This window comes from Octopus sinensis, linkage group LG4, assembly GCF_006345805.1.
Source record: "Octopus sinensis linkage group LG4, ASM634580v1, whole genome shotgun sequence".
Classification (NCBI taxonomy): Eukaryota; Metazoa; Mollusca; class Cephalopoda; order Octopoda; family Octopodidae; genus Octopus; species Octopus sinensis.
This window is the reverse complement of record NC_043000.1, coordinates 19,865,972-19,893,606: the sequence shown is the minus strand read 5'-3', so window position 1 is coordinate 19,893,606 and position 27,635 is coordinate 19,865,972. Positions and strand designations below refer to the sequence as shown.

Here is a 27,635-nt window from a genome sequence, read left to right as displayed (position 1 = left end):
AGTACTGCTATAGATACCACACACACACACACAGAAAGTTTAGCTGTTCTGCCTTGAGTCTGTATAAATAATGAAATTTTACCCTGGAGGGCTCACTAAATCAGGAGACACATAGCAAAAGCAGTTTTAACAGCAATAACAACAGCAGCAGTAACAGCAGCAGCAGCAGCAGCAGTTATTAAGTGTAGTGGTTGGTAGTATCAGCTTCGCTGACTATTTTATGGAAGGTCATAAGTAGGTTTATCAGTTTCTGTATTTCTTTGCAAATTCTATTTACTGAATGTTTAAAAAAAAAAATTAAGTTTGGTAATTTATTACTACTATCTTGTCTATTATTATTGAACTAAAATCTAAATAATTCATGTGTGTTTGTGGGGGGGGGGTAGGTGAGCAAATGAAAGAAAGTAGCATGTTTAGTTGGGGTTGTAAGTATTTAATAACAGACTGACTCAGCTCCACATTACTTAAAGTTTTGTGAGTGCAGAACTGTCTAAATCTTCAAGTGTATGGAGTCAGAGTGAAGATAAATTAAAGTTAATTCTAAAAGTGGCTGCTATATAGACTTCTATTGGTCTATAGCTTAAGTCATATGTTTAGTTTGGCCAAGAAACAGCTGACTTTGATCCAAAGGGGTGCTGATACCAAGTGACTGAGGGCATCAAGATGATGTGTTACACAAATGCTGGGGATCTGTTGGTCAGCCATAGAATGTATGATTCTGTCCTCTAGATGTGAATGAAATAAAAGTTGGTGACAATTGTTAGAGAAAACTAATATTTTGGCCAGGTTATCAGGGCTGAGAACCTCTATACTCACGTCTTTGGGCTGTGTGAACAGAAACAAACATGGTAAGTACAAAGATGAGCAATGCCCTCAAGGACCGGAGGGAAAGAAACTTGGTGGAATGTACAGCTGCAGCAGATTACTGTGGTGAAGAGTGGTGATTGTGCCTGACACCTCCTGATCCTCTGCCATGAAAATGGACATACTCGTGTTATAAATAATTGCTTCTATCATTAATCATTCATTTTTGTGGGGCAGTTTATAGAGTATCAATAAACTAGAGTATTTCCTTGTTTAGGTTTATTTTATGTTCTGTGGTGCAGGCGTTACATTTGTGAAGTGGCTGGAAAATGTCACATTTGTATGCCTAATGTAACAGTTGAAGTCATGTATTTTGCAACTTCCATGTTGGTCATCAAATTTATAAATCATATTAGTTATTGTAGCTTATTTGTGGGTTTGTATGCTTGTGGCTTGTTTTTGATAAGTAAGTTTTAAATTTTAGTATTTCATCTGTTATTAGTGTTAGCTTATGATTTGAAGAATTGCATTTTGCATTCTAAGATTTTTGGTAATGCGTTCATCCATTCTCTAGTTAGTATGCATTTGTTTCATACAGTGCACTTTATGCGTGGTTTGTGTATATTTGATAGATGTCATATCTGATTATTTGCCGTGTTATATTTTTCCCAAGATTGTTTTGCGGTTTAGTATTGATAGCTTCTGTATTCTAGTGTTTCATTAGTGAAAGAGAATGTAAATGCTTTTCTAAGTAGAGATTTTACTATTGACATTTAGTATATGTGTGGGCATTTGCTGTCTCCATGTAAGTGTATGCATTTATTTGTATCTTTGGAGTAAATGGATATACTGTATTTGTTATTTTCTATCTGAATGTTTATGTCTAGAAATGAAGTCATTATGTTGCTGGGGTTTTACTTCCACTGTTCTGGATGTTGAATTTTAGTACAAGCTGGTTTTCTAGGTCTTCCTTTAATTACTCAACATCCTCTGGTGTTTCCATTACCATGAATGTATCATCCACATAACTAGTGTATATCATGTTTATATCTTGCAACTGCTATTTTCTATCGTATCTATATAGAAAGCCACATATATGGGCCGGGAGGGAGAACCTGTAGTTACTCCATTTTTTAGGCTTATATAGTTTGCCTTGGGGACAACAAAGGAATATTTCTGTTGTACATCACTACTAAATTTTTTCAGTATGTTAGCTGGTATCATGGATGATTTTATTGTTACCTGTTTGTGTATAGTATCTAATATGGTTTCTATTGTTTCTGCCAGTGGAATGTTGGTAAACAAACTTTCTGTACCTAAGGTAGAGCTGTTGCTTACTTAGGTAGTTTCTTCTAAAATCTCTAGGAATTTTTCAGGTGATCATATACTTTATCTCTTTGGGGTGTATTGCTAGATAACATTATCACACAATACACAATGGAGAGAGAGATACAGTATACTGTTTCTGATTAGGGAGAAGAAATGTTTTGCAACACTGGTTTTTACACAATATAGAATTTCTTTTCCTAGTGTTTTTTGTGGGGTTATTAGTTGGTGTTGGTGAATATGTTATTCTTTCTCTTAATGATTCAAGATTACTTTTGTTGTTGCATTTGACCTTTTTGTAAAAGATTCCATTAGGGAAAAGAGAGATTTCTCATCTACATGAAAAACATACATTCAAATTCATGTTGGCAATTTGTTTACATTGAATTTAGGCTCATCTCTTCTTATACACAGGAGGTGAAATAAATCACTGTCATTTTGAATTGTGTATGTGTGTGCATGCACTCACACATACATGTGCACGTACACACACACACACACACACACACACACACACACACACACACCCTTCTTGTACTTTTTATCATCTCATCCTGCTTGTTTTTTGACATTCCCTCCCATATTGATATTTATATCATTGACCATGCTTCCATCCTTGTCCATCATTCTCTACATTCAGCTCTACTCCTATCTCTGACCATCTCTCTTTCTCTCCTTTCACATTCATATGAACTTTCCCATTCTTATTGATCTTTTGCTGGTTTCTCTCTAGTACTCTGGGAGTATTTTCTGTTGCTCCTTGTACTCAGGAAGTATATTCTGATACCTTTTCTCCACCATCTTTGTCTTCTTTTCAGCTACTCCCAGCTACCTTTATATAATGCAATGTAGCCTTGTATTTCCTCATATTTCAGCCCAAAGGTTCTTACCATTTTTTTTACTTATGGACCTTTTTGATTAATATTTTGCCTAGGTGGACCCTCATAGTCATTTGATGTTTAAAAAATCTTTTTTATATTTTTATGACTAGATGTTACCAGGAATTGCATAAAAACATTATGATATTTTGTTTATTGTAGAAGTATAACCAATTTATTATTCATAAATTTTAACAACAAAATCTTGTATGGACCTCCAAGGGTCATATGGGACCCTGATTGAGAACTACTGTTTTAGCCAAGGGATCCTGATTGAGAATTACTGTTTTAGCCTCTCAACACCTGGCACAAAGCCATTTTCCTCTCTACTACAACCCTGCTCAACTAGGAAGGCTTTTTGTTTGTGTTGTGAGTTACTTGGCAGCCTCACTAGTGTTGGTGACATAAAAAAAAGCACCCAGTAGACTTTGTAAAGTGGTTGGCATTAGGAAGGGCAACTAGCTGTTGAAATCATGCCTGAGGAGACATCGGAGCTCAATGCAGTCCACTCACTCATTTAATCCTGCCAAACCATTCCTGCTAAAATAGAAGATGGACATTAAATGATGATGATGATGGTGATGACATACATTTATAGCCACCTACATACATATACTCTTACCTATATTTTTGTATATTTTCATAACTTGAAGTGAAATGATCACTAATATAAGGGATTGTCTTTAATCTATAATGCTTCCTATATTATAACTGTATAATGTGTGATCTCTGATGCTGCTAAATTATTTTTGTTATCATGTCTATCCCTTTTGCAAAAGATTCCATTTAAGAGAACAAAGATTATTCATCTGTAGGAAAAACATATGGTGTATCCATCATACCTATTCCACTACCAATTCCCAGGAAACCAAATCATAAAGCCCTCTTCATATATATATATATATATATATATATTATATATATAACATCATCATCATCATCAATTAATGTCCATTCTTCCATACTAGCATGGGTTGGATGGTTCAACAGGAACAAAAGAGCCAGAGGGCTGCACCAAACTCCAGTGTTTGCTTTGACATGGTTTCTACAGGTCATTGCCCTTCCTAATGCCAACCACATTACAAAGTGTATCTGCCTACATTATTCTATAATTATTGAAAGGTAACCTCTCTTTTGTTTTGAATTGAGGTCTATCAGTGTCCCTGGACAACTTTTTGCTCTGTATATTGGTTCTATGGGTGATTAGTGATTTGTGGAAATAATTCATTATGTGGTAACACCTGGCCATGTGTATAAGGCCAATGACATCTGTCAAGCAATTTCACAAACTCACTTTGGTTTTTGATGCCGTAAACAAACATCAAGTTACCTGCCCACCAACCAGATACCTCACTCCTCATCTTGTCTTGTTTAAAACACTAAAGCTTCCAGCAGTAATGTCAGCAACATGAAAGGTAAGTCTGGAGGGATTGCAGTGATGCTAGAGCAGATTTGAGTGGATGTATGATGTGTACAAGAAACAAAATGAAGGGATGTCTTAGCTAGATATCACCCAAGATACAAAATTTTCAGGATGGGTAGCAGTGATGGAATGAGTGGAGTAGGTATATTGTTGGTAATGAAAGTAGTCAGATTGACTGATAGAATAATTCAGTTTAGACTAATCATGAGCATCACAATAGTGTGACAGTCAAAATTGGCAGATGAACAAAAGGATTATTTTCATGAGGTCCTCTTCTAAACTATCTTGTTATTAAATAATAGTGACCTTATTATGTCAGATGGTTCTGTGATGTATGTGGGAGCTCCCTGAGCTCTGACACAAAAGACCTAACCATTTGCAAAACTTAATTTCAGGAAACCTGCTAATCATGCAGGCTTACATGCCAAATAGATTACATACTCACCAGGAGATATGTCAGGTGACTACTAGTCATGAGGCAGGAAATCAGAAGGCAACAAAGACATTCTTAGAATAAGAGCTACGTGGCATACATTGACTGGTAATATGCCACATGGTTTCACCATTTTGTCTACAAATTCTGCACTTGTCACTTTCTGATGTATTGTCTATTCTGTATTTGATGTAATTAGTTGTTAATACTTGCTCTTGGGCAGCACTGATTAGAACCTCTGTTTCTGGTTTTAAATCACTTTTAGCCATCTCTAGCCATCTTTTTTCTCTGTCTGTCTTATCTTCAACATCCCTATGAAATTGTCTATGCATTCTTTTCTTTATACACCTATTTTCAGTTTCGTTCATTCTCAAGTGCTTGTACAGTGCTTTATCTTTGCAATCTTCCATCCTACAGAACCCTGACCGTCTTACTTCCAATAATAGCATTTCTGTGGCATTTTTTACATACCACGCTGTATTGTTTTCTTCTGCTCTAATGTTGTGTTCACATCCAATCAGTCCTCTTCCCCCTCTTTTTCTTGATACATACAGTCTGTCTGTGTCACTTTTTGGTTGGAGTATCCCATATCTAGTCAGTAACTTCCTTGTCTGTCTGTCTAAGCTGTTTAGTTCATCTACTGTCCATTTGCTTACCCCTGTTCCATATCTAAGGAGTGATAGCTTCAATCTTATTCCTTTCTTTTAATTTTAACTTAAGGATCAGTCTCAGTCTGCGCAAGTACTCCACCTGAAATTTTTCTGTCATTACTTTCTCCATCAATTTATCTATTTCCAATATACTCAAGTACTTATAGCCTCTCTCTTCTATCTGCTTCATAACCTCCCCCGATGGTATTGCTAGCCCGTCCATACATTTGATTTTGCCTCTCTTCAAGACTAACACACTACACTTTTTCAGTCTGAACTCCATGCAGACATCAGCTCTGAAAGTATACACTGTATCAACGAGGGAACTGACTTGGGATTCATCTTTACCATAAAGTTTGAGGTCATCCATGAATAACAAATGGTTGACTTTGTTGGCAGCTTTTGAATACATACCCAGCCTTTGCTTTCCTCAGAATCAGTGTTAGTGGTATCATGCACAGTACAAAGATCAGTGGGGACAGGCAGTCCCCTTGGAAGATGCCTCTCCTAATTTCTATCGTTCCTAAACTTCTTCCATATGCTGTCAGTTCCATCCTCTGATTCACCATGCTTTTTCCAAGCAATCATTCGATGCAATACCAAATAGGTTCATACATTTCATAATCCAAGAATGTGGGATCATATTGTATGCCTTACAATAATTGATCCATGACATGGCTAAGTTAGTTTTCCTCCTCTTGCAGTCTCTAAGTACAGTTTTGTCTACCAGGAGTTGATCTTTGGTACCTCTGCACTTATGCTTGCAACCCCCATGTGGCAGGACTCCATTTTTTTCCAGATGTCCGTACATTGACTCTGTGACTATTCCAGCCAATAACTTCCACATAAGTGGCAGACAGGATATTGGCCTGTAATTGTCTACCGTATTGCCTTTTTCGATGGTTTTCAAGCACAGCACTGTCCTATCTAATGTCAATCACTCTGGTGTTACTTGGTTGGCATTTAACAAGGTATTGAGTTGCGCAGCTATTCGTGCATGACATTCACTAAATCTTTTGATCCAGTAGCCTTGAACTCCATCTGGTCCCAGGGTTTTCCAGTTGCCCATTTTTTTGCGGATTTCCTTCACTTCCCTAACTGAAATGTCTAGTTCTGCCTGTTTGGACAGACTACTGTTTGTTTCAGTTCTTGCAACCATTTAGCATCCTTCTTGGCTCCTTGTCTTTGCTCCAGATGTCACATGTTACCTGGTATCAACTTTTCATTTGTACACTCTCCATTTATTTCTTTGTAGAATCTCTTCTGATCTACTTTGAATAACCTATTCTTCTGGTATTCCTTCATTCTTTGGGCGTATCTTGCCATCTTTGCTTTCTTTGCAATGAGGCACTGTTTCAGTTCCACCATTACCACTTTCAGGCCATTTCTTTCAATATTATACTTCCTGTTCAGTGCCCTATATTTTTGTTCGCATTTATGTTCCCCTTCTCTTTTCAGTCTAACACAGAAATGTCTGTTGAGAGCATATCTAACCCTGTCTGTATTCTTCTTTTCCACCTTGGATCTTTTCTTTTGTCACTCCCATTATATTTCTTTTTCTTGACATCAACACCCACATTTTTTGCTATGACAATACTTGCTGCCTTGATCAAATTGTTTGATTCTGTGATGTTTTGTTCTGATGTATTTCAGAATTTCATTCACATTTTTCGTTTCTTGTTTCAATTTCCACCAATCAAACTTTATAAGGTTGCAAATAGTGTCACTATCATTCTTCTGTAGCCTTGCCTTTATTCTGTCGTAGATTGCCTTCTGCCCATCTGTCATGTCACCATTAGTTTTACTGTCTTCTTCCAGACCATATATATGTCTCTCATCGAGCAAGTTATCACTGTTCCTTTCCTGTGGTTTATTAGAGATTTCACCACTGTTTTCTGCTATGAGATTACTTTTATCAGCAGGAACTGTATTTTCATCATTTCCTCTGTAGATATATAAGTTTAACTTATTTAGAGGGAAATTTAAAATACTCACAGGAAATTGTAGATATTCCAGTCTTTGAGAGTTATTTTTCAGTTGTCCTGCTGGGTTGTATTAGTGTTTCTATGTCTTCAGCTGCTGACTGGTCAGAGCAGCAAAGAACACGTCCGTCAAGGCTGGTGCTCTTATCATCATCATCATCATCATCATCATCATTATTATTATTATATTATTATTATTATTATTATTATTATTATTATTATTCTATGTTTGACTTTAGCTTTATGTCTGTACAAGTTGGCTCCAAGTCTCACCCAGAGACCTCAAGAGACAACAGGTTGGAAGTTCACGTTGTTGTTATGCCTAGTGTGCCATATATATATATATTTTTTTTTGGTGTTGTACTAGTGAATGTCTAATACATAAATTAAAAAAAAAAAGTTTGTTTTAAACCTTGGGATTACATAGAGAGTATTTTGTGTAGGATATGAGCAGTTCTCATGAGCACTATCTTTTGAATTTCTACCATTTTGGGATTTCCTGGTATCTGAGTTAGGTAGCAATCAGCCCCTTTCGCTATCATTCCCAGGGCACCTATGACAACAGGTATTGTTTTAGTCTTCAGGTTCCACATTTTGCTGATTTCTATTTCAAGATCTTTATATTTGCTCAGTTTTTGGTATATTATTATTATTATATTATTATTATTATATTATTATTATTATTATTATTATTATTATTATTATCATTATTATTAGGGCAGTAGATGGCAACATCAGAAGAGCAGCAAAAAAAAAAAAAATACCATGAGGCATTACCTTTCCTTTTACGTTTTTGAGTTCAAATCCTGCCAAACTTGATTTTTGCCTTTTATTCTCCCATGGTCCATAAAGAAACATACCAGTTTAATACGACAGTCTATATTCTTCTCCAATACTTATGGCTGGCCTGTGCCTCTACTAGAAATCATTATTACGATTACATTACTATTATTAGAAAACAACAATAACTATTACTGCAGTTATTGCTGCTGGTGCTGATATCGCTGGTACTGCTGGTGCTGCTATTATTATCATCATTGTGGTTGTCGAAGGAAATTATTATTGTCTGGCTACTTGCAAGCAAGTCCAATTTAATGATTTAATTGTATTATTGGTAGTGAATAAGAAGTAATGGCCACCACCATTGATGGTTATTAATATATAGCTAAAAACACCTAGTGTGATTCTTCCTGCTTTATTTTATGAATTCTTACTATAATTTCCTTGTCTTTGCAATTATCTGGTTAGTGTCTCAGGCAACTTATCAATCTTCTTTGACATTCACAGTGGTGGGAACAACATATTTTCCTAACAGTATCTTGCCCATTCTCTCATTGCAATTAATTTTTCTTTCTTTCTTTCTTTCTTCTTTCTTTCTTCTTTCTTTCTTTCTTTCTTTCTTTCTTTCTTTCTTTCTTTCTTCCTTTCTTCCTTTCTTTCTTTCTTTCTTTCTTCCTTCCTTCCTTCCTTCCTTCCTTCCTTCCCCCCTCTCTATCTATTGATATTTATATTTATATCATTCAGTCTTTATTGCTCAGCATTTATTTCTTTCTGTTACTCAGTCAATTGCTCTGTCTCTCTGTCATTACTCTCTGTCATTACTCTGTGTGTGTGTGTGTGTGTGTGTGTGTGTGTGTGTGTGTGTGTGTCTGTCTGTCTGTCTGTCTGTCTGTCTCTCTCTCTCTCTATATATATATATATCTTTTCCTGAACCATTTGCTATTATTTGTCACCCTCTCTATAAGTTATTATCTATAATTTACTTCTTGATACTTCCTTTACTATTTATTATATATTTCTCTCTCTCTCTCTCTCTCTCATTCTCTGTCATTTCACTCTCTATAGCTCTTTGTCACTTACTCTTTGTTTCTCTATCATTTGCTCTCTGTTATTTGCTTTTCTGTTATTTCTTTCCTTCTTTCTTTACTCACCTCTATGATTCTCTTTCATTTATTCTGTCCTTTTCTCTACTCTCTCTGTCTTCTATTTATTCTTTATTACCTTTTCTTTTCCTCGTTTTTAATTTTTCACCTTTCTCTAGTCTTTCTCTCTCTCATTGGCTCTTAAACCCTTCATTGCCATATCTCTCCCCTTCCTGCCTCATCTGTCTCTCTCTATCTTCTACACACCTGTAATTAACCTGTTCCATGTAGCACTGTTGCTACTATACATTCTCAGTTTATTAACCATGATAGTTTCTCAAGTGAACGCCAGTTTTTATCTGTCTCATCAACCAGTTATTTCAACTGTGTTACTCAGATGACAGTAATACAACTTGAAACCCTACCCGTTTGTTACACTTTCATATTTCCTGCCAATCCTTCTTCCCAAAGTACAACTGAGCTCAGAACTGACAAGAATAAGGGGTTTGGGAATGAGTGTGGTTTCCCTGATTTACACTGCTGAAATAGAATAATCTCCACTTACGAGGTTTCATCTTCTGTATATTTGTAAGATGTTCAGGGGCATAGTTTTAGTATATTATCATGCCATACAAATCTATCAGTTTTAAAAATTATTATTATTATTATTATTATTATTATTATTATTATTATTATTATTATTATTATTATTATTTTATATATGCATAACAGTTTAGACTGTTGGAAAAGAAAAATTCCTAAAATCGGGCTACAGCAAGTAAACTTAGATGCCAAGTATTGTAGCTGTCCGTAATAACACTGTTTTCTGGAGCTGTACTAAACTAGGTGTTTATTATTATTATTATTATTATTTATTATTATTATTAAAGCAGCAAGCAGAACTGTCAGCATGCCAGGCAAAATACTTACCGGCATTTCATTCATCTTTATGTTCTGAGTTCAAATTCTACCAAGGTTAGCTTTACCTTTCATCCTTTTGGGGGTCAATAAAATGAGTACCAGTTGAACACTGGGGTCGATGTTATCGAATAATCCCCTCCCTTCAAATTTCAGGCATTGTGTCTATAGTAGAAAGGGTTATCATTATCGTTATTATTATTATTATTATTATTATATTATTATTATTATTATTATTCAGGTGGCAACCTGGTAGAATTGTTAGAATACCAGATAAAATGTTTAGTGGCATTTCATCCATCTTTATGTTCTGAATTCAAATTCCACCAAGGCCGACTTTGCCTTTCATCCTTTCGGGGTTGATAAATAAGTACCAGTTGAGCACTGGGGTTGATGTAATCAACTTACCCCTTCCCTTGAAATTGCTGGCCTTGTACCAAAATTTGAAACCATTATTATTATTATTATTATTATTATTATTATTATTATTATGTTTGCTTCCCAATCACATGGTTCCTGCATGACCCCTTGGTCAAGTGCCTTCTGCTATAGCCCTAGGCTGACCAAAGCCTTGTGTATATGTGTGTGTTATTTGTGTTTTTGTCTCCTTGCTTTGGCATTGTGTGATAGTTGTAAATGAGTGTCATCATGCAAGCAGTGTCTTTTATTTCCAATCTTCTGTGTAAACATGTCTGATCATGGGGGAAATATTACCTTATTTGGTAATAGATGAGGGTTGGCAACAGAAAATGGCATCTGGCTGTGGAAAATTCACCTCAAATTCTGTCTGACCAATGTAAGTATGGAAAAGTGGGTGCTAAAAAATTATGATGATGACAATGATTATCATTGAAGATGGTGTTGGTGGTTAATGGCAGATTTGGTGGAGTGATGAACTTAATTACCTTGTAAAATCCCTTTACATTCTGAATTAAATTTATAGGAAGCTAAAATTTTTTTGTGATCCTCCTGAGGTTAATAAATAAACACCAGTCAAATAACATGATCATTAAAATTTGTGGCAGTTGTGTATCTACATTAGAAATCATTATTATTGTTGTTCAAAGTAGCGTGTGTGAATGATATAATTGCTATAATCGTGAGCAAAACAGCTTGTGGTATTTAGCTGAATTCTTTCTTATTTAAATTCCTGGTTGAATATATTTCCCCTCATTCAGAGGCCAATGAAGTACTGGTGTCAATATCATCAACTATAACGGCATTCAAAATGTGTGGTTTTATGTCTCTGCTAGCAATCACTATTACTACTAAAGTTAAAGTGGTGAGCTGGCAGAATTGTTAGCATGCTGGATGAAATGCTTAGCGGTATTTCACCTGTTGCTATCTTCTGAATCTAAATTCCGCCGAGGTTGAACTTTGCCTTTCATCTTTTCAGGGTCGATAAAATAAGTACCAGTTGAACACTGGGGTCAATGTAATTGATTCATCCCCACCTCCCTCCAGCTGCCCTTATGGCAAAAATTTGAAATAATTATTACTACTAAAGAATTTTTAGAGTACTTTGTTCTATTTAATGATATTGTTTTACAATCTGAGTTCAAATCTCACCTGGGTCAGTAAATTATTGTTGTTGTCGAAAGTGATTTCACAATATGGTAAATGTCAGCTTTCTTTTGTCCAGTGTGTATAAAAGAAAAGGATTTAATTGACTGACTGTGCCACCTTCCACCAATATGTGGTCATATACCAAAGTTATACATCTTTATTATTAGTAGTTTTAATGCCTTTCAGTATTTTTTGTTTTGTTCCTCTGTATTCTGAGTCAAACTTAGCCTGGTTAAACATTGAAATTCATTCCTCTAGAGCAGTGGTTCTCAACTTGGTTCCACATGACCCCTGGCAGGTCTACACAAGCAAAACAGTAAATTGGGGACCCATGGTTGTATTTTAGGGGTTCAGTGGAAAAAACTTTGCTTCAGATGTATTTATTGCAAGAAACATCTTGGTGCCTTTCTCTAACACTTAACATAGTTCAACATATTTTCAGCTACTGAAACATGTTTACAAAGAGAGAACTATTGCAAACCTACACAAGTAAATGGGTGAAAAACGAAATAGGAAGTTTGAAAGAAGCATCTCTAAAACTAGTTTTTAAACATCAAATGGCTATGGGGTCCACCAGAATAAAATTGTAATTAAAGGGTCCATAAGTAAAAAAGGTTGAGAGCCACTGCTCTAGAGCAAGTCAAATGTGCATTGGTCACATTCTGGAAGTTGATTCATCTTACTATACTCTTTGACCAATGCAACATGTCATTATTGTTGTTACTATGATTACGGAAACCAATGTAAATTATTATCATTATTAATATTTTTTACTTTTAATCTGCATGTTTGTTACAGTCACTTGCCGAGACACACCCAGTGTCCTGGGGCAAGTGAAAGCTTGGGGAGGTCCTTATATTTACTTAGTTTGTCAAATTCTTTGTTGTTGTTGTTGTTATTATTATTATTATTATTATTATTATTATTATTATTATTATTATTATTATTATTATCATCATCATCACATCATCATATCATCACATCATCACATCATCATCATCATCATCATCATCATCATTTGTCTGTCTGCTTGTTCCGGGTTCAAATTCCGCCGAGGTTGACTTTGCCTTTCATCCTTTCGGAGCTCAATTAATTAAGTATCAGTTGAACGCTGGGGTCATTGTACTCAACTAGCACCCTCCCCTCAAATTCCTGGCCTTGTGCCAAAATTTGAAACCATTATCATCATCATTATTATTATATTGATGAACATCATTTTTATTACTATAATAATGAACATTGTCACCATCTTCATTATTCTCATGATGATGACCACTATTATTTTGTATTCATTTCACGTAATTGTTTTTATTCATTACTTGCTATGTCATCATCCAAAGACAGGCATAGGTCAAGGCTATCTAGTAGTTATTATTAGGTGTATGGAGTATGGTGAGCTGGAAGAATTGTTACTATGCAGGCAAAATCCTTTGTAGCAGTTTTTCTGGCTTTATGTTCTGAGTTCAAATGCCACTGAAATCAAAATTGCCTTTCATTTTTTGGGGTCATGCAATTGCTTTACACTTTTACTCTTTTTACTTGTTTCAGTCATTTGACTGTGGCCATGCTGGAGCATCGCCTTTAGTCGAGCAAACTGACCCCAGGACTAATTCTTTGTAAGCCTAGTACTTATTCTATTGGTCTCTTTTGCCAAACCGCTAAGTTAAGGGGACGTAAACAAACCAGCATCGGTTGTCAATATATATATGTGTATGTGTTTGTATATGTTTGTGTGTCTGTGTTTGTCCCTCCAACATTGTTTGACAACTGATGCTGGAGGGACAAACACGGACACACAAACATATACATACGCACATACATATATATATATATATACATATATACGACGGGCTTCTTTCAGTTTCTGTCTACCAAATTCACTCACAAGGCTTTAGTCGGTCCAAGGCTATAGTAGAAGACACTTGCCCAAGGTGCCATGCAGTGGGAATGAACCCGGAACCATGTGGTTGGTAAGCAAGCTACTTACCACACAGCCACTCCTGCGCTTATGCCTTGTGCTAAAAGAATTAGAAAGAATTATTATTAGATCATTGGAGCAACAGAAATTGTGGAAGATTGGGCATAATGCCTTGTATTATTTAGTTCTGTCTCTTTACATTCTGAATTCTAATTTCAGTAGGGGTTACTTTGTTTTCAATAAAATAAGCATCAGTATCACACTAGAATCAATGCAATCAAATAAATCCATTCAGTGCATATTTGTGGTTACGTGCCAAAGTTAAAAATCTTTGCTGCTGTTGCTATGATAAATATTATATGTGATCATCGAAAACTGTGAAATATTGGTTTCAAATTTTAGCACAATGCCAGCAATTTTGGAGGAGGGATTAAGTTGACTACATCAACTGCAATGTTCAACTGGTATTTATTTTATCAACCCTGAAAGGATGAAAGACAAAATTGACCTCAGTGGAACTTGAACTCAGAATGTAAAGACAGATGAAATGCTACTAAGGATTTTTGCCCAGTGTGCTAAAAACTGTGAAATATTAGTTCTCGTTTAACCTGAGTTCAGGGCTAATCCAGTTGATCTAAGATAAAAGACAATCCAGCTGAGATCATTATGTCTTTTATTCAAACAATTTATATATGGAAACCCATGTCAGCATGGACAACAAGTGTTAAATTATGATGATGCATTATCTAATGTATTGTTTCTTTTTAAAGATAGTAAGCTATTTCTAACAAAGCAAGTGATCAAATAGAGAATCCATTTTTGGTTGAAGCTCACTTGATATCAGTTTTAAATATTAGTTGTAAATAATAACGATGTTGATAATGATGATGATGATAACATCAATGGTGGTGGGTTATTTAATATACTGTTCACTTTGTTTTGTATAAGACTATGTTTCTAGCTTTGCTTTAAAAGAATTTTGGGATAATAACCCCTGTAGAGAACATGCAGGGATTTAATAACTAGTTTGTTCGACGTACATGCTTTCTCTGTGGATTTATCATTGTACAAATGCTTTAAAGCAAGGCAAGAAATATAGTCTTCTATAGAACTAATGAAATCATATATTGTAGATTGTGCCACACAACTTTCTTTGTATTCTATTCCTTTACTGTTGAATTATTTATTGTATATTTGATCTTATTGTTCAGTATCAAAAGAAACATGTTTATTTCTTTTCACAGGATCAATTCGTGCAGAATCAATAGCTGCATCTCGTGTAGAGCATGCCTTGTCTGAAGTGGCTTCTTCTATGAACAGTTCCTACGTCCCACGCCATGGTTCTCAACAGATTTGGATGCTACAAGCTCAGATATGGTTACATTTAGGTGCTGATCTGCTGATCTTTTTTATAATTCACTTCTAATATTATTTAATCACTGGCTAAAATCAACTTCTTTGTTTTTGTTCTGGAGGGAAACAAATATTTTCATAGTACTGCTAAATCCTGCTTTGGTATATAGCCAGGGAACTTATTAATTTGGAGCACTTAGATCAACAACAACAACACCATCAACAGCAACAATATATGAGTATCAAATTAACTCCAGGATGTTTATATTCTTACACATACACTTGTATATTCAAACACACACATATATATGTATATATATATATATACACACACAAATACTGGGTGTCTCAAAAAATGTACACACTCATTATTATGTCATGTTTATTATGTTATACTCTGTGTGTGTGTGTGTACATGCACACACACACACACACACACACACACAAAGAGAGAGGGAAAGAGAGAGCATACTATACATATTTATGATAAATATCGCTGTAGAATGTCTGTGTACATGTTGAGACACCTGTTATATTTGTTGTAGAATGGGTGGTAGAAGTACTTATGTACTAATTGTTTAGCCTTTTTAAAAACAATTTTACAATCATTTTTCCATGATAGCTTGTATAGGATTGCTTTTGATAGTTTGGACATTTTCACATGAGCGATTAGACCATGTTGTTGTTGTTGTTGTTTAGCCCCAGGTCAGTCCTGATCAAGAAAATTTATGTTCAAAGACATTCTAGATAGGACTATCCTATTTTTTTACATATATGTAGAACTACACTTTTAGTTGTATTCTTTTTTTATTGAAGATTGTAGGGTTTAATTTGAGGAAGATTTAGCTGCTATTCATAGCAGGCAAGCAACCATGAAAAGGCTTCACATTTTACAGCTGAATCTTAATTGTTGAACTATGAAATGAGAATAGCATCTATTTTTAGTGGTTGGGAGAACAGAGAAAACCCCCTTTTTTGTAGCATGGGTTAAACTCATGATTTGTTGTCTAGTTCCTTAACATTACTTCACCCCTTGTATTAGCAGGTAACCATTTTCCTGATTCTCCCTCTTCAGGTGCCATGCTTACAGGTGTCAGGAGTCATGGGCCTTAATGCCAAAGTCTGGAAGTTCATGGTTTTTCTTGAGAAAGATATAGCAGTGGTTTCCTGTTTCCTTCTGCTGGTTTATTTACAGCTTACTCTGCTTATCTCCCACTGGGCCTGTGTGACACATGTTGGAGAGTAGGGAGCAACCTTCATGTGTGTCCTATATGCTTTAACCACAGGAACATCTTTCGCTATGCAGCTCATAACCAGGGCTCTTGACAAATACCACTACACTGGGACAGAGTGGACTCGGAAGTAGAAAGGACTAAGGAGTAATTCTGTTCTCCCCCAAACTCCTAAACTTCCTAGATGGAACCTCTCCACTAGATGGAGTTTAATGTCTTACCTTGGACTTTTTCTTGCTTAAGGATATTGTGTGCTCTTTTGTGGTATTTTTTAAAGAAAATTGATAGTACTGGCAATGACTAAAACATTATAGTTGTTATGTTAGTTTGCATGATAAAGGGAATGTGGAGCATTGTTATATGGGAAAAGGTTCTCATTGAAGATGAAAGGAAGGGTCTATAGGAGTTGCGTGAGAGCTGCAATGCTGTATGGGAGAGAGAGATGTCAATTTTGAGGGAAAGAGTGATGGCAATTTTGAGAAGGACCAAGAGAGTAATGGTGAGAGAAATGTGTGGTGTGAGGCTGTTTGATAAAAGGAGGACTGAGGAATTGATGGGGTTACTGGGGTTGGAGGAATTTGTGGAACGGTTGGCAAGGGTGAATGGAGTGCAGTGGTATGGGCATGTGTTGAGGAGGGATGAGGAGCATGTTCTGAGGAGGGTACTTGAGTTTGAGGTAAATGGACCATGAAAGCGAGGTAGACAGAGGAAAAAGTGGAGGGGACAGGTAGAGGAGGAGATTGGGCGGGTTGGCTTGAGGAAAGAGGATGCCCAAAACAAGACAAGATGGCGAGATGTTGTGAGGGCTGTTGCTATGGCATTGAGGTAGATCTGGCCACCTCTGTTAATGGGGATAAAACCTGGATTTAAAACACTGGATGATGATGGATGATGATAAAAGCAAGAAGCGTCAATGATTTTCAAACTTTCTAGGTGGTTGACAAAAAAAAGTTTCTGTATTTTGTAACGTCCTAAGAAAGAAGTAATTTGCTGACATTCTAAAATGTCACAATGGGAAATGTAATTAACTCTTTTACTGCAGATATCAGATGTATCCAGTCAAAATTTCATTACCCTTAACAGTGGAAAGCGGTTTTATATACCAATCTATCTTTGTTGAAGAATGTCATGTTTGAAACTTTTTGTTGTTGATATATGTCACATTCATTGAGGCAGTGTGACTTTCAGAAAATACCAATTCTATTTTTTGGTAGATTTTATAACTTCATTACTGGAATAACCATGAAATTTAATTTTACAGTGAGAGGGATAATATTCAGTATCTCAAATTTGTATAAATTATAGAACTGTAGACGAAGGCTTCAAATGTTACTAGGATAATCTGGTTAATAATATATGTAGATGAGGAAAAAGAAAGACATTATAGTTGAATGAGTATTAGGTGAATAATAGTGTTGGTATATTTGAATGTGTAAAAGTGTTTCAGAGGTTTCACCAGAATCATAACAACCTTGACCAGAATGAATCCATTATAAGAAAGTGATGTCAGTCTCCATTATATAATATATCGATTCTTTAGAATACATGTTAGCATGCATCTGGGTTCTTTTGTAGTTAAATACGGCAAGCTATAGAACTGTTCAGCAACTGCTGTTTGCTCTTTTCTTCAATTGAATTAAATGGAAAGAAAGAGAAAGTGCGGAGAGAGAGAGAGAGAGAGAGAGAGAGAGAGAGAGAGAGAGAGAGAGAGAGAGAGAGAGAGAGAGAGAGAGAGAGAGTGTTATTTCCATACAATGAAATGTTTGAAAAATCTCTATAGCTCTTTGGTTTGGATAATGTCATTTCTGACAAATTGTTTCATCAATGTTGCTTCCTTTTTAAATACACCCCACCGCTCTTTCAATACTTACTTCAGTCACTACCCCAAACCTCCAACCTTCACACTCCACTTCCTTTGCTCCCCCCTCTCCCCCTCCACCTTTCTTTTCTATTTTATTTATATATATTTATTCATTCACTTGTTTATATCCCACCCAATCTTCACAACCACTGCAACCACCGCTACCTCAGCTTCACCATTTCTATTGTCCTCTAAAATAACATCAAGTCAGACAACATCATGTTATTTGCCAGTGTGAATACAAAACAAATGCTGGGATGTTGAGAAGTACTTCCCAGTTCTCTACTAACTAGCTTCTTTCACCAGTCTGACTTGTCTATTCAGTCCTCATATTGGCTGTTTCAATGCTCTATAATTGCATTTTCTCTATTAATACTGATGCAATCAAGTCTGGCTTGTCTCTCTGACAAATAACTGATATTTCTGCTTTGTTTTTGGCCTTGGAACATTTTCTTTTATTACCCCTCTTGTTCTCTCCTCTTACAAGATCTACACTCCATGGTTCTGGCATTCTTACACAATAGCTCCATGCAGTAGAAACTATCGAACTGTTTGTTTTGTTATGGCAAAATGAATTCAATCAAGATTAGTTTTATACAGACTTATGTTTTCTTTTTTTTTTATATTTCTTGTTGTTGGTCTTGATTTTACCTTCTTCATCTTTTTTCTTGTCTTTTCTCCTTCTTCATTTTCTTTGTCTTTCTTCATCTTCATGTTTCTTCATCTTCATGTTTCTTCTCTTCTTCTTCTTCTTCTTCTTCTTCTTCTTCTTCTTCTTCTTCTTCTTCTCCTTCTCCTTTTCCTTCTCCTCATCCTCCTCCTCCCCACCACCACCGCCACTGCCACTACTCTCTTGCTTTATCCCAAGAACTGTTGAAGGGTAAGCATTGTGGTATCAGTGGTGGCTGATTATTAATACAATTAGGCAAACATTGATTGATTGCAAGAGGCACCCTTTTGTTTTGTTTTACTCACTGAGATGTGATGTCTTAGCATAGAATAAACAAACACAACGGTGATGGTGGTGGCGATCAAGAGGAGGAGGAGGAGGAGGAAGCAGAAGAGGAAGAAGAAAATAGTTTTAGCCTAGAAACAAACAGTTGATTTATTGGAATTTTTTCTTTTTTTTTTGTCAGTTCAGTATACGTCAATAGATTGCACTTTAGAATATACCGATGCAGCTGAATATTTTCAACAACAACAGCTACTACTGTTATTGTTGTTGTTGTTGTTGATGATGTTGGTGTTGATGTTATCATTGTGGAGTGTTGGACTAAGTGTCTTGCAGTATCTTGTTAAATTCTTTTACATATTGAGTTCAAATCCTTCTTGAGTTGATAAAATAAGTACCTCTCTCACCTAATGGACTTGAGTGAATCAATTATTGTGTGCTATTAAATTTACAGCCTTGTGTTTATGTTAGAAACTATTATTATTTTTGTTATTATTATTATTATTATTAAGGCAGTAAGCTGGCAGAATCATTAGCATGCCAGGCAAGATGCTTAGCAGCATTTCATCCATCTTTACGTTCTGAGTTCAAATTCTACCAAGGTCAACTTTACCTTTCATCCTTTTGGGAGGTCGATAAAATAAATACCAGTTACATGCTGGGGTTGATGTAATCGACTAGTCCCCTCCCCCAGAATTTCATACCTTGTGCCTATAGTAAAAAGGATTATTATTATTATTATTATTATTATTATTATTATTGAGGCAGCAAGTTGGCAGAATTGTAAGTGCACTGGGTATAATGCTTAGTGGCATTTCATCTGTCTTTATGCCCTGAGTTCAAATTCCACCGAAGTTGACTTTATCTTTCATTCTTTTGTAGTCACAGTTTAACATTCGGTGGGAATGTTTAAATTTAAAGAAAAACTGGTAAAACAGTGTTGGGGTTGTGCTATGGCAGCAAAGGCACCCCCAGTGCAGATTCAACCGTGGCCAAAAATGGATTCGGCATGGTCTAGACTGCATGTGGATTTCACAGGCCCAATAAATGGCTCTCATTATATCATCATAGTGGATAGCTATTCCAAATGGCCTGAAGTATGTAAATGTTCAAGGCCAACCACAAGTGTGATGATTGACTTCTTGGAAGAATTATTCGCTCATTATGGGGTGCCAGATACAATCGTGTCAGATAATGGTACACAATTTACGGTGAAGGTGTTCAAAAGATTCTGTAAGTCGGTTCAAATGAAGCATGTGTTAACTCTGCTATACCATCCAAGGTCAAATGTGTTAGCAGAAAGATTCGTTGACACATTCAAGAGAGCTTTAAGAAAGACCAGATGGGAATGACAAAGTTTTTGCAGGTGTATTGAATAACACTGAATCCAAATGCAGAGTCGGGTAAGTCATCCGCAAATTTGATGTTTTCCAGAAAAATGCGTCCTATTTTTGATAAATTGTTGCTGAGTAGGAAACAGAGAATAGAAAATTCGGGAAGAAGAATGAAATTTTTTAACACGGGTGATGAAGTGTATTTTAAAATATATAGAAACGGAAAACAGGACTGGGAACAAGGAAGTATAACTGAGTAACGTGATGTACATGGTAAAAGGACCAAAATATGAATACAGAAGGCATATAAACCAATTAAAAAAAGATGTACCAAAAATCAAGAGAAGCGAGAAGAACCAATGGATATATGGTATGATCTGTTCAAGGTCCCAGAACCACAAGCAGAAGCAGAACCGACATGTAGGTCAAACAGGAAGAGAAAACCTACAGAAATGATGGAAATTAACGCTAAGAGAAAAAGATATGCTAGTTTCTCACCAAAGAAATAAAATTGATAAATTCAGGTTTAGAAAAAGCTCTCAAAAGTGGGAGGTGTTGTGTGGATGCCCCCAGACGATAAGTAGGCTAGTCCAATACATATAAATAATGGATGTGAAAGCTAGTCATAGAAGCGTTGTGTAGAGCGAGCTGGAGCCGTCGGTAGACTAGACGTCGAGTTGTTGGAAGTGAGAGTTCGGTAGTTGAGTAGAGGTACGTTATTGGTGAAGGTACGCCATCCGAACGTGCGATATAACACAGCCACAGTCATAGTGATCATCATCGCTGTCATGAACTGTGCTTATTTTTTCTATGATTGACTGAGTCTGCTTGATCAGTCAGTTGTGTAGATATTGTCATTTGTCTCTTTCTTTGTCATCTTGTCTTTGAGAGCCAACAGATTGTGTGATTTGATCCTGTTAATGCTTCCTATGTTTCCTTTGCTTGTCCTCTTCCACAGGTACCTTCCATTATCACACCTTGTTTTCCGCCCTTCAAGCAGTTACACGAGATATAAAAGCTTCCTAAGACATGAAGGCTTTTAAGGATCAGTGCATAACTGTGTTTTTATGATATTTTGTAAAGGAGATATAAATCTCTCCCCAGAGAGGATGCCAGTCTACTGTTAGTATTCACTCCCAACAGCTAGAATGAAACTAGAACAATGTAGTATAAAGTGATCTTTTTGAAATACAATGTAAAAACCAACAGGAAAATTTGATTGCATGTTCCATGAGAAGGTAATCTAATATTTCTTCACTTGGCCCTTCCCCCTCTACAGGGGGACATAGCTTTATACCACTGATAATACCCAAAAGGCCAGCTGTCTGATGACTAAAAACACAGGAAGAGCTTTCAGTAGGTTACTATCAGTGACACAGTTCCACCGCTACTGATAGCTAGTTGATTATCTTTAAAAGAGACATTTATCTGTTATACCAATGAATTACCATGCTGTTGAGAGAGCGGATTTTTGTCAGACCTGACTGTGCTTCAGGTACACTCAAGCTATGATGACTGTAGACATTATCTTTATCTTTATCATACTTGGGTGGACAGGATTCAAATTAACTATCTTAGAAGATATGTTTCAAGAAAGTTTTTTTTTCAGTCATTAACAATTGCCATGCACTTTTTTTACAATTAGAAGTTTATTGTACAATTTGAATTATCTGCTTGCGGTGAGGAAACTAGAGTTGTACAATTTGAATGTCATCTACTGTTTGTCATGCTCTTTGTTTTCACTCATGTCATGTTACAAAGGTCTTGGTGTTTTGTCTTATCTATCATTAATGCTTCTTAGTTCATAGTTAGGACTTATTAAAGCTAAAATATCAAGTGAGGTTATTTCTCTATTTGCTCTCTACTGTAATCTTCACTACCTTCAAGTAAAAGACAAGCCCTTATTATTGTTTAGTCAACCGATGTATTTGTATAACCACCACCGCCTATGGGGACCAGTATAATGTGAAATAAATATAATAACATCTTGCATATTTTTTTCTTCTATTTTCTTGTTTTTATCATTTTTATTTTTATATTTTGAGAAAGAAATGAAGTGGCCAGAGTTTTCATGGGCCTCCTTAAACTGAGAATGTGAAATAACTGAGTAAAGGTGGTTTAAAGATGGTGATATTACTATATTGCAGGTTATTGGATGAAACCTTTAGGTATAGGCCTGTAGCTATGTTTACTTTATGTCACACGTAATAAACTTACACACTATCAGTTAATGTGATGTTATTATGATTGACTAGCTTCTGCTAATAAAGCTTAAGAGTTAAATTATTATTTCTTCGACTAATTTTGTATCTGTTTGCCCATAATAGTATGAAGGGTAGGAGAGCTTTTTGAAAATATAAATATCATCTTTATTTGAACTCATACACATATTGGAATTCGTGCACATATTGTTGTTAGATAATCTTTCTACTAATCCCCCACCTGTAAAGTAGAATTAGTTCTTGGGTTAGCTACATGGAACTGAATGTCTAATTGCTTTAGAATATTTGATCTTGTGATTTTCTGGTCAGTAGCCTCTCACATGATATCTTTTATGCCTCTATGAATTTGGAAATTGAATTGTTTTATCACTCATTTAGTTCAACTGGATTTATTTATATTATCCTGACTCCAAGTAAATCCTTAGCTGTCACTTGGTAGTAAGTATAACTTAGTAGCATCTACCATGCTTTTGCATATTGTTTTAGGTACCTGCACATGCTTGTTGATATTCTCTTTGCCTACATTGAACTGCCAGTGTTTTAGTTGAGTATTGGCCACATCAGTTTCACCAATCTAGAGAGGTCAGCAAAGGTCATGGGCATTAAACTGCCTTATCTGATTAACTTATTAAGAAGAATAAAAATCTGTAGAAGTTCAAGCTCAACATCAATCTCTACCATCTGGGTAAATCTACAAAGGTCATGGTTACTGTCTTACCTGACTGATTAAAATATGAAAAAAGAAACTAGGTAAAAAAGAACAATCAAAAAAATTATGACAATTAAAAACCAAAAATAAACTATAATTAACAAATAATAAATAGACAGATGAAATAATTTACCTCCAATTGATTCAGTTTGCAACAGGTACAAATATGTTAAACTGTTGATGGTGATGATGTTATGTAATGCATTAATTTGTTTCTTCCATTTGCAGCTGAACTTTATCTCAGTTTAGACCGAACAACAGAAGCTGAATCCTGCGTACAGGAAACTTCTGCCATATTTCCACTATCTTACCAAGTAGCTTTCATGGTATGTAATCTCTTCACTTTTCCTGCTGAATTATCATCATCATCATCATCATCGTCATCATCATCATTACTACTATTATTATCATTATTTTCTTTCTATTTCTTATTCCACTGTTTTAACTTGAACTGTCTTCCTAGTAACTCATTCTTAGAGTTCAACATTTCTTCCGTGGCCCACATTATTACAGTTGACTAACCTCCCTCTTCATATATGTACCTAATTCTTCTTTTGATTATATTTGAGGCCCCATTAATTGTGAGGTTAAGGTGCTGAACTATTGACTATATCTCCATAAGTTCACACCTTATTACTCCAGCTATTTTGTTTTCCATCTGAGCATGACACTTGTTTATTCCAATTTCCCTACTTCACAGTTTAGTGGTTAGTGGTAATATCAAATTCAAGTAGTTGATTCCTACAAATAAACAACTCGAGTATTGAAATATAGTAATTAAAGGTGTAACTTCAAAGGTGGATTAAAGGATATATCACTAAAGTGATAAATTACTGAACCTACTTATTTATGGACTAATATCTGCTGAGTTTAAATCTACTGTAGGTATTTTTATTGTCCAGAGGACACTAAATTCTATATCACCTTTGTATGCCTAAAGAATTGCTTGGTTTTCTTGGAAAGATACTTATGGACTGGTTTAAATCTAGGAAGGAGATATCTCACTTGTAGGTCTAAAGAATTGGGATTTAGTGCTGGTCCTAAAATGATTAACTTTTTAACAACTTAAATGCAGAAACATAATGCTTAACAATTGGTGCTGTATGATGTAGATACAACAATTCCACTGTATGTCAACTTAAGTAACAGTCTAAGTGATAGGAACTATAGAGTAAGTGACTAAATGCCTCAAGGTACTTAGTTGCATTATTCCAGTCAATTGGTGTGGCTATGGTTGGCACCGTTTTTCAGTTCAAATCCTGCTGTCTGGGTTGATCGTTGTCTGTTATTTGCCACCCACACACCCATCCTTGGTTGATAAATAAGCACCCATAATATACTGGAGTTGATTCACTCAACTACCACTATTACCCCCACAAGTTTGTGACCTTGTGACAAAGATAGAAATTAATATTTCAGTAACATTATTTCTTCCTAGCCAATTATCCACTACCCTTCACCAAAGAGATAACTAAAGTATAAGCCAGCACAACTGGATCTACTTCATTGTTTCTGTAATCTGGCTTCTTATTGAATAGGTTATGTTGACATTCCACATCACACTGTGAATCAAAACTTTGTTCTAAATTGATTTTTGCACACCCCACACACGCGTGCATATATACATACATGCACATATACACATAGGCACATAGACAGAATTAAGCCTTTGTTTCACTCTTTCATGTATTATTCTGCCCGGTTTTTGTTTAATTTTGTTTTGTTGTTTCTTTAATGCTGTTGCTGCTTTTAAATATTTTATGTATTTGCGATATGTCTCTTTTTATGAATGTGAGAGTATGGATGCCTAAAATGATTCGATACTAGAAAACTAGTAGAAAGCCTCATTCGTATTCTCTTAGTAGTAGCGCTATACATCTATATATGCGAAGGTACTTGAATCCTAATAACTGAGGCTATATAGCTATAAGTAGACACCACTATGACAGTTCCATTCCTCTTATTGAGAAAGATACCTGTGATATACCAGTGGCCTAAGGAGTTCTTGAAACATTAAACTTTTCCATCTTCTTCACAACAAGCAGCAAGCCAATTTATTTCATTTTTGAACTGTTTATCCAGAAGGAGATTTATCTCTCTCCTCAGCTTAATATTTCGGAAACTGGGGGAGAAATCTCAATTGGATTGATTTAGAGAACATTTAAATATAAATAAACAGACACAACCAATACCCTCCCTAATCATGGATTAAGGAGGGCATTGGTTTTGTCTGTTCTGCTTTCATTTTGAATAGTTCTTAATGGCTTTGTCAATGAGGTTGATGTTATTGTATTTATGTAACATATTCCAGACATATTCTTACGTTACTCCATCATCCCAACCAGAATGCAAAGGATGTGAACCTTATTGATGTTGCTTTCTGTAAAAATAAATAAAATTAAAACTACCTTCTCAAAAGCTTCAGCAGTGTTGTTATATCACTGAAGACTGTATCTTTGGATTCACTTATACCAAATTCCTGATAATAATATTTATTAATTCTCCTCTATAGCCTTCTTTTCAATATAGTTTGATCTTATCAGAATAGACATATAATTATTATTTTGTGCTGTGATATGAAGGCAATGCAAGTAGGAGGTGACCTTTAATCACTTTGACCTTTGTTTTTAAATTGACATTCAGTCTCAGCCACATCAACATTGTTGATTAGCAGGAGAGAGAGAGAGAGAGTTTATGTAATTGCCCAGTCTACTAGAAATAGCAGCCAAATATACTTTAAACTTACCCCACCATCTTAAAAACACAAAAAGGAAAAAAAAACAAAAAAAAACATTGTATAATGTAATCTTAGACACAATAAAATGATTGATCACAATTGGACTGTTGGATCTAGATCCTCTTGCTCAGGGTTGACTTGGAGCTAAACAACAAACAAAGTAATAAAGAGAGAGCATCGAAATAGTCGTTTCACTAATCTCCTGTAACCCTTTATTTGTGAAATTAAATTTTGTGGTTATTCCAGTAATGATGTTAAATGTCTGTCAAAAAATAGAATTGGTATTTTCTGCAAGTCGTATAGCCTCAGTGAACTTGACATATCTCAACAGCAATTAGTTCCAATCATGACATTTCTCAACAAAAGATAGACTGGCATATAAAACTACTTTCTGCAAGTAAGGGTGATGAAATTTTGAGTGCATATATTTGATTTCTGAAGTGAAAAAGATTAAATTGCATCCCGCCCTCATAAAAAAGAAAGAGCTGAATGGATAATATAATCTTAAATAATCTATGTCTGAATAAAAGACAGAATGATCTGTTGGAATGCTTTGTTCATAGTTATGCTTGATCTGAGATGACCTGGGAGGAAATAACATCACCAATTAAAGTAGAATGGCCTACTCATATATCAACCGACTTTCTCCTCACATTTTCACTCTCTTTATGTAACTTGAATGTTTACATCTGTGTCCAAACTGTTTACAGTTTTTGTAATAAATCTTTTAAATAGGTTTATAAAAATATTTTTGCCATGCGTAAAGTTTTTTATAAAGCATTAAATTGCAGTTTTTGTAATAAATCTTTTAAATTTGTTAATAAAAATATTTTTGTCATACCTATTTCTTTACTACCCACAATGGGCTAAACACAGAGAGGACAAACAAGGACAGACAAGTGGATTAAGTCGATTATATCGACCCCAGTGCGTAACTGGTACTTAATTTATTGACCCTGAAAGGATGAAAGGCAAAGTCGACCTCGGCGGAATTTGAACTCAGAACGTAACGGCACATGAAATACGGTTACGCATTTTGCCCGGCATGCTAACGATTCTGCCAGCTCACCGCCTTCTATTTTTGTCATACCTAAAATCTTTTAAGGTAGAGAGCCAGCAGAATTGATAGAACACTGGTAAAAGTGTCTTGTGATATTTCTTCCAGCTCTTAATGTTCTGAGTTCAAATACATCTGAGGTCAACTTTGTCTTTATTTCTCAGGGGTTGATAAAATATAGAACCAGTCAAGTAAAGGGATTGATGGTATTGATTAATCTGCTCTCTTTGAAAGTGTGGGCCTTGTACTTAGATTAGAAACAAATATTTTAGTGCAGTATTCTAGTTTCAGAAAATACCTATGTGGTATTAGAAAAGGCATCCAGCTGTAAAAACTAAGCTAAATCAGACTGGAACCTGGTTCAGCTCTCCGACTTGCCAGCTCTGGTCAAACTGTCCAACTCATGCCAGCATGGAAA

General features: G+C 35.5%; 1 protein-coding gene across 1 annotated transcript in view; it reads left to right on the top strand.

Moving 5' to 3' along the window:
• LOC115210728 (tetratricopeptide repeat protein 7B) overlaps nucleotides 1-27,635 on the top strand; it is a 176,438-nt gene that overhangs the window by 119,952 nt on the left and 28,851 nt on the right. The window contains exons 16-17 of the mRNA XM_029779438.2: nucleotides 15,005-15,148; nucleotides 23,652-23,749. Coding sequence (XP_029635298.1) covers nucleotides 15,005-15,148; nucleotides 23,652-23,749 — 242 coding nt within the window. The remainder of the gene's footprint in view (nucleotides 1-15,004; nucleotides 15,149-23,651; nucleotides 23,750-27,635) is intronic.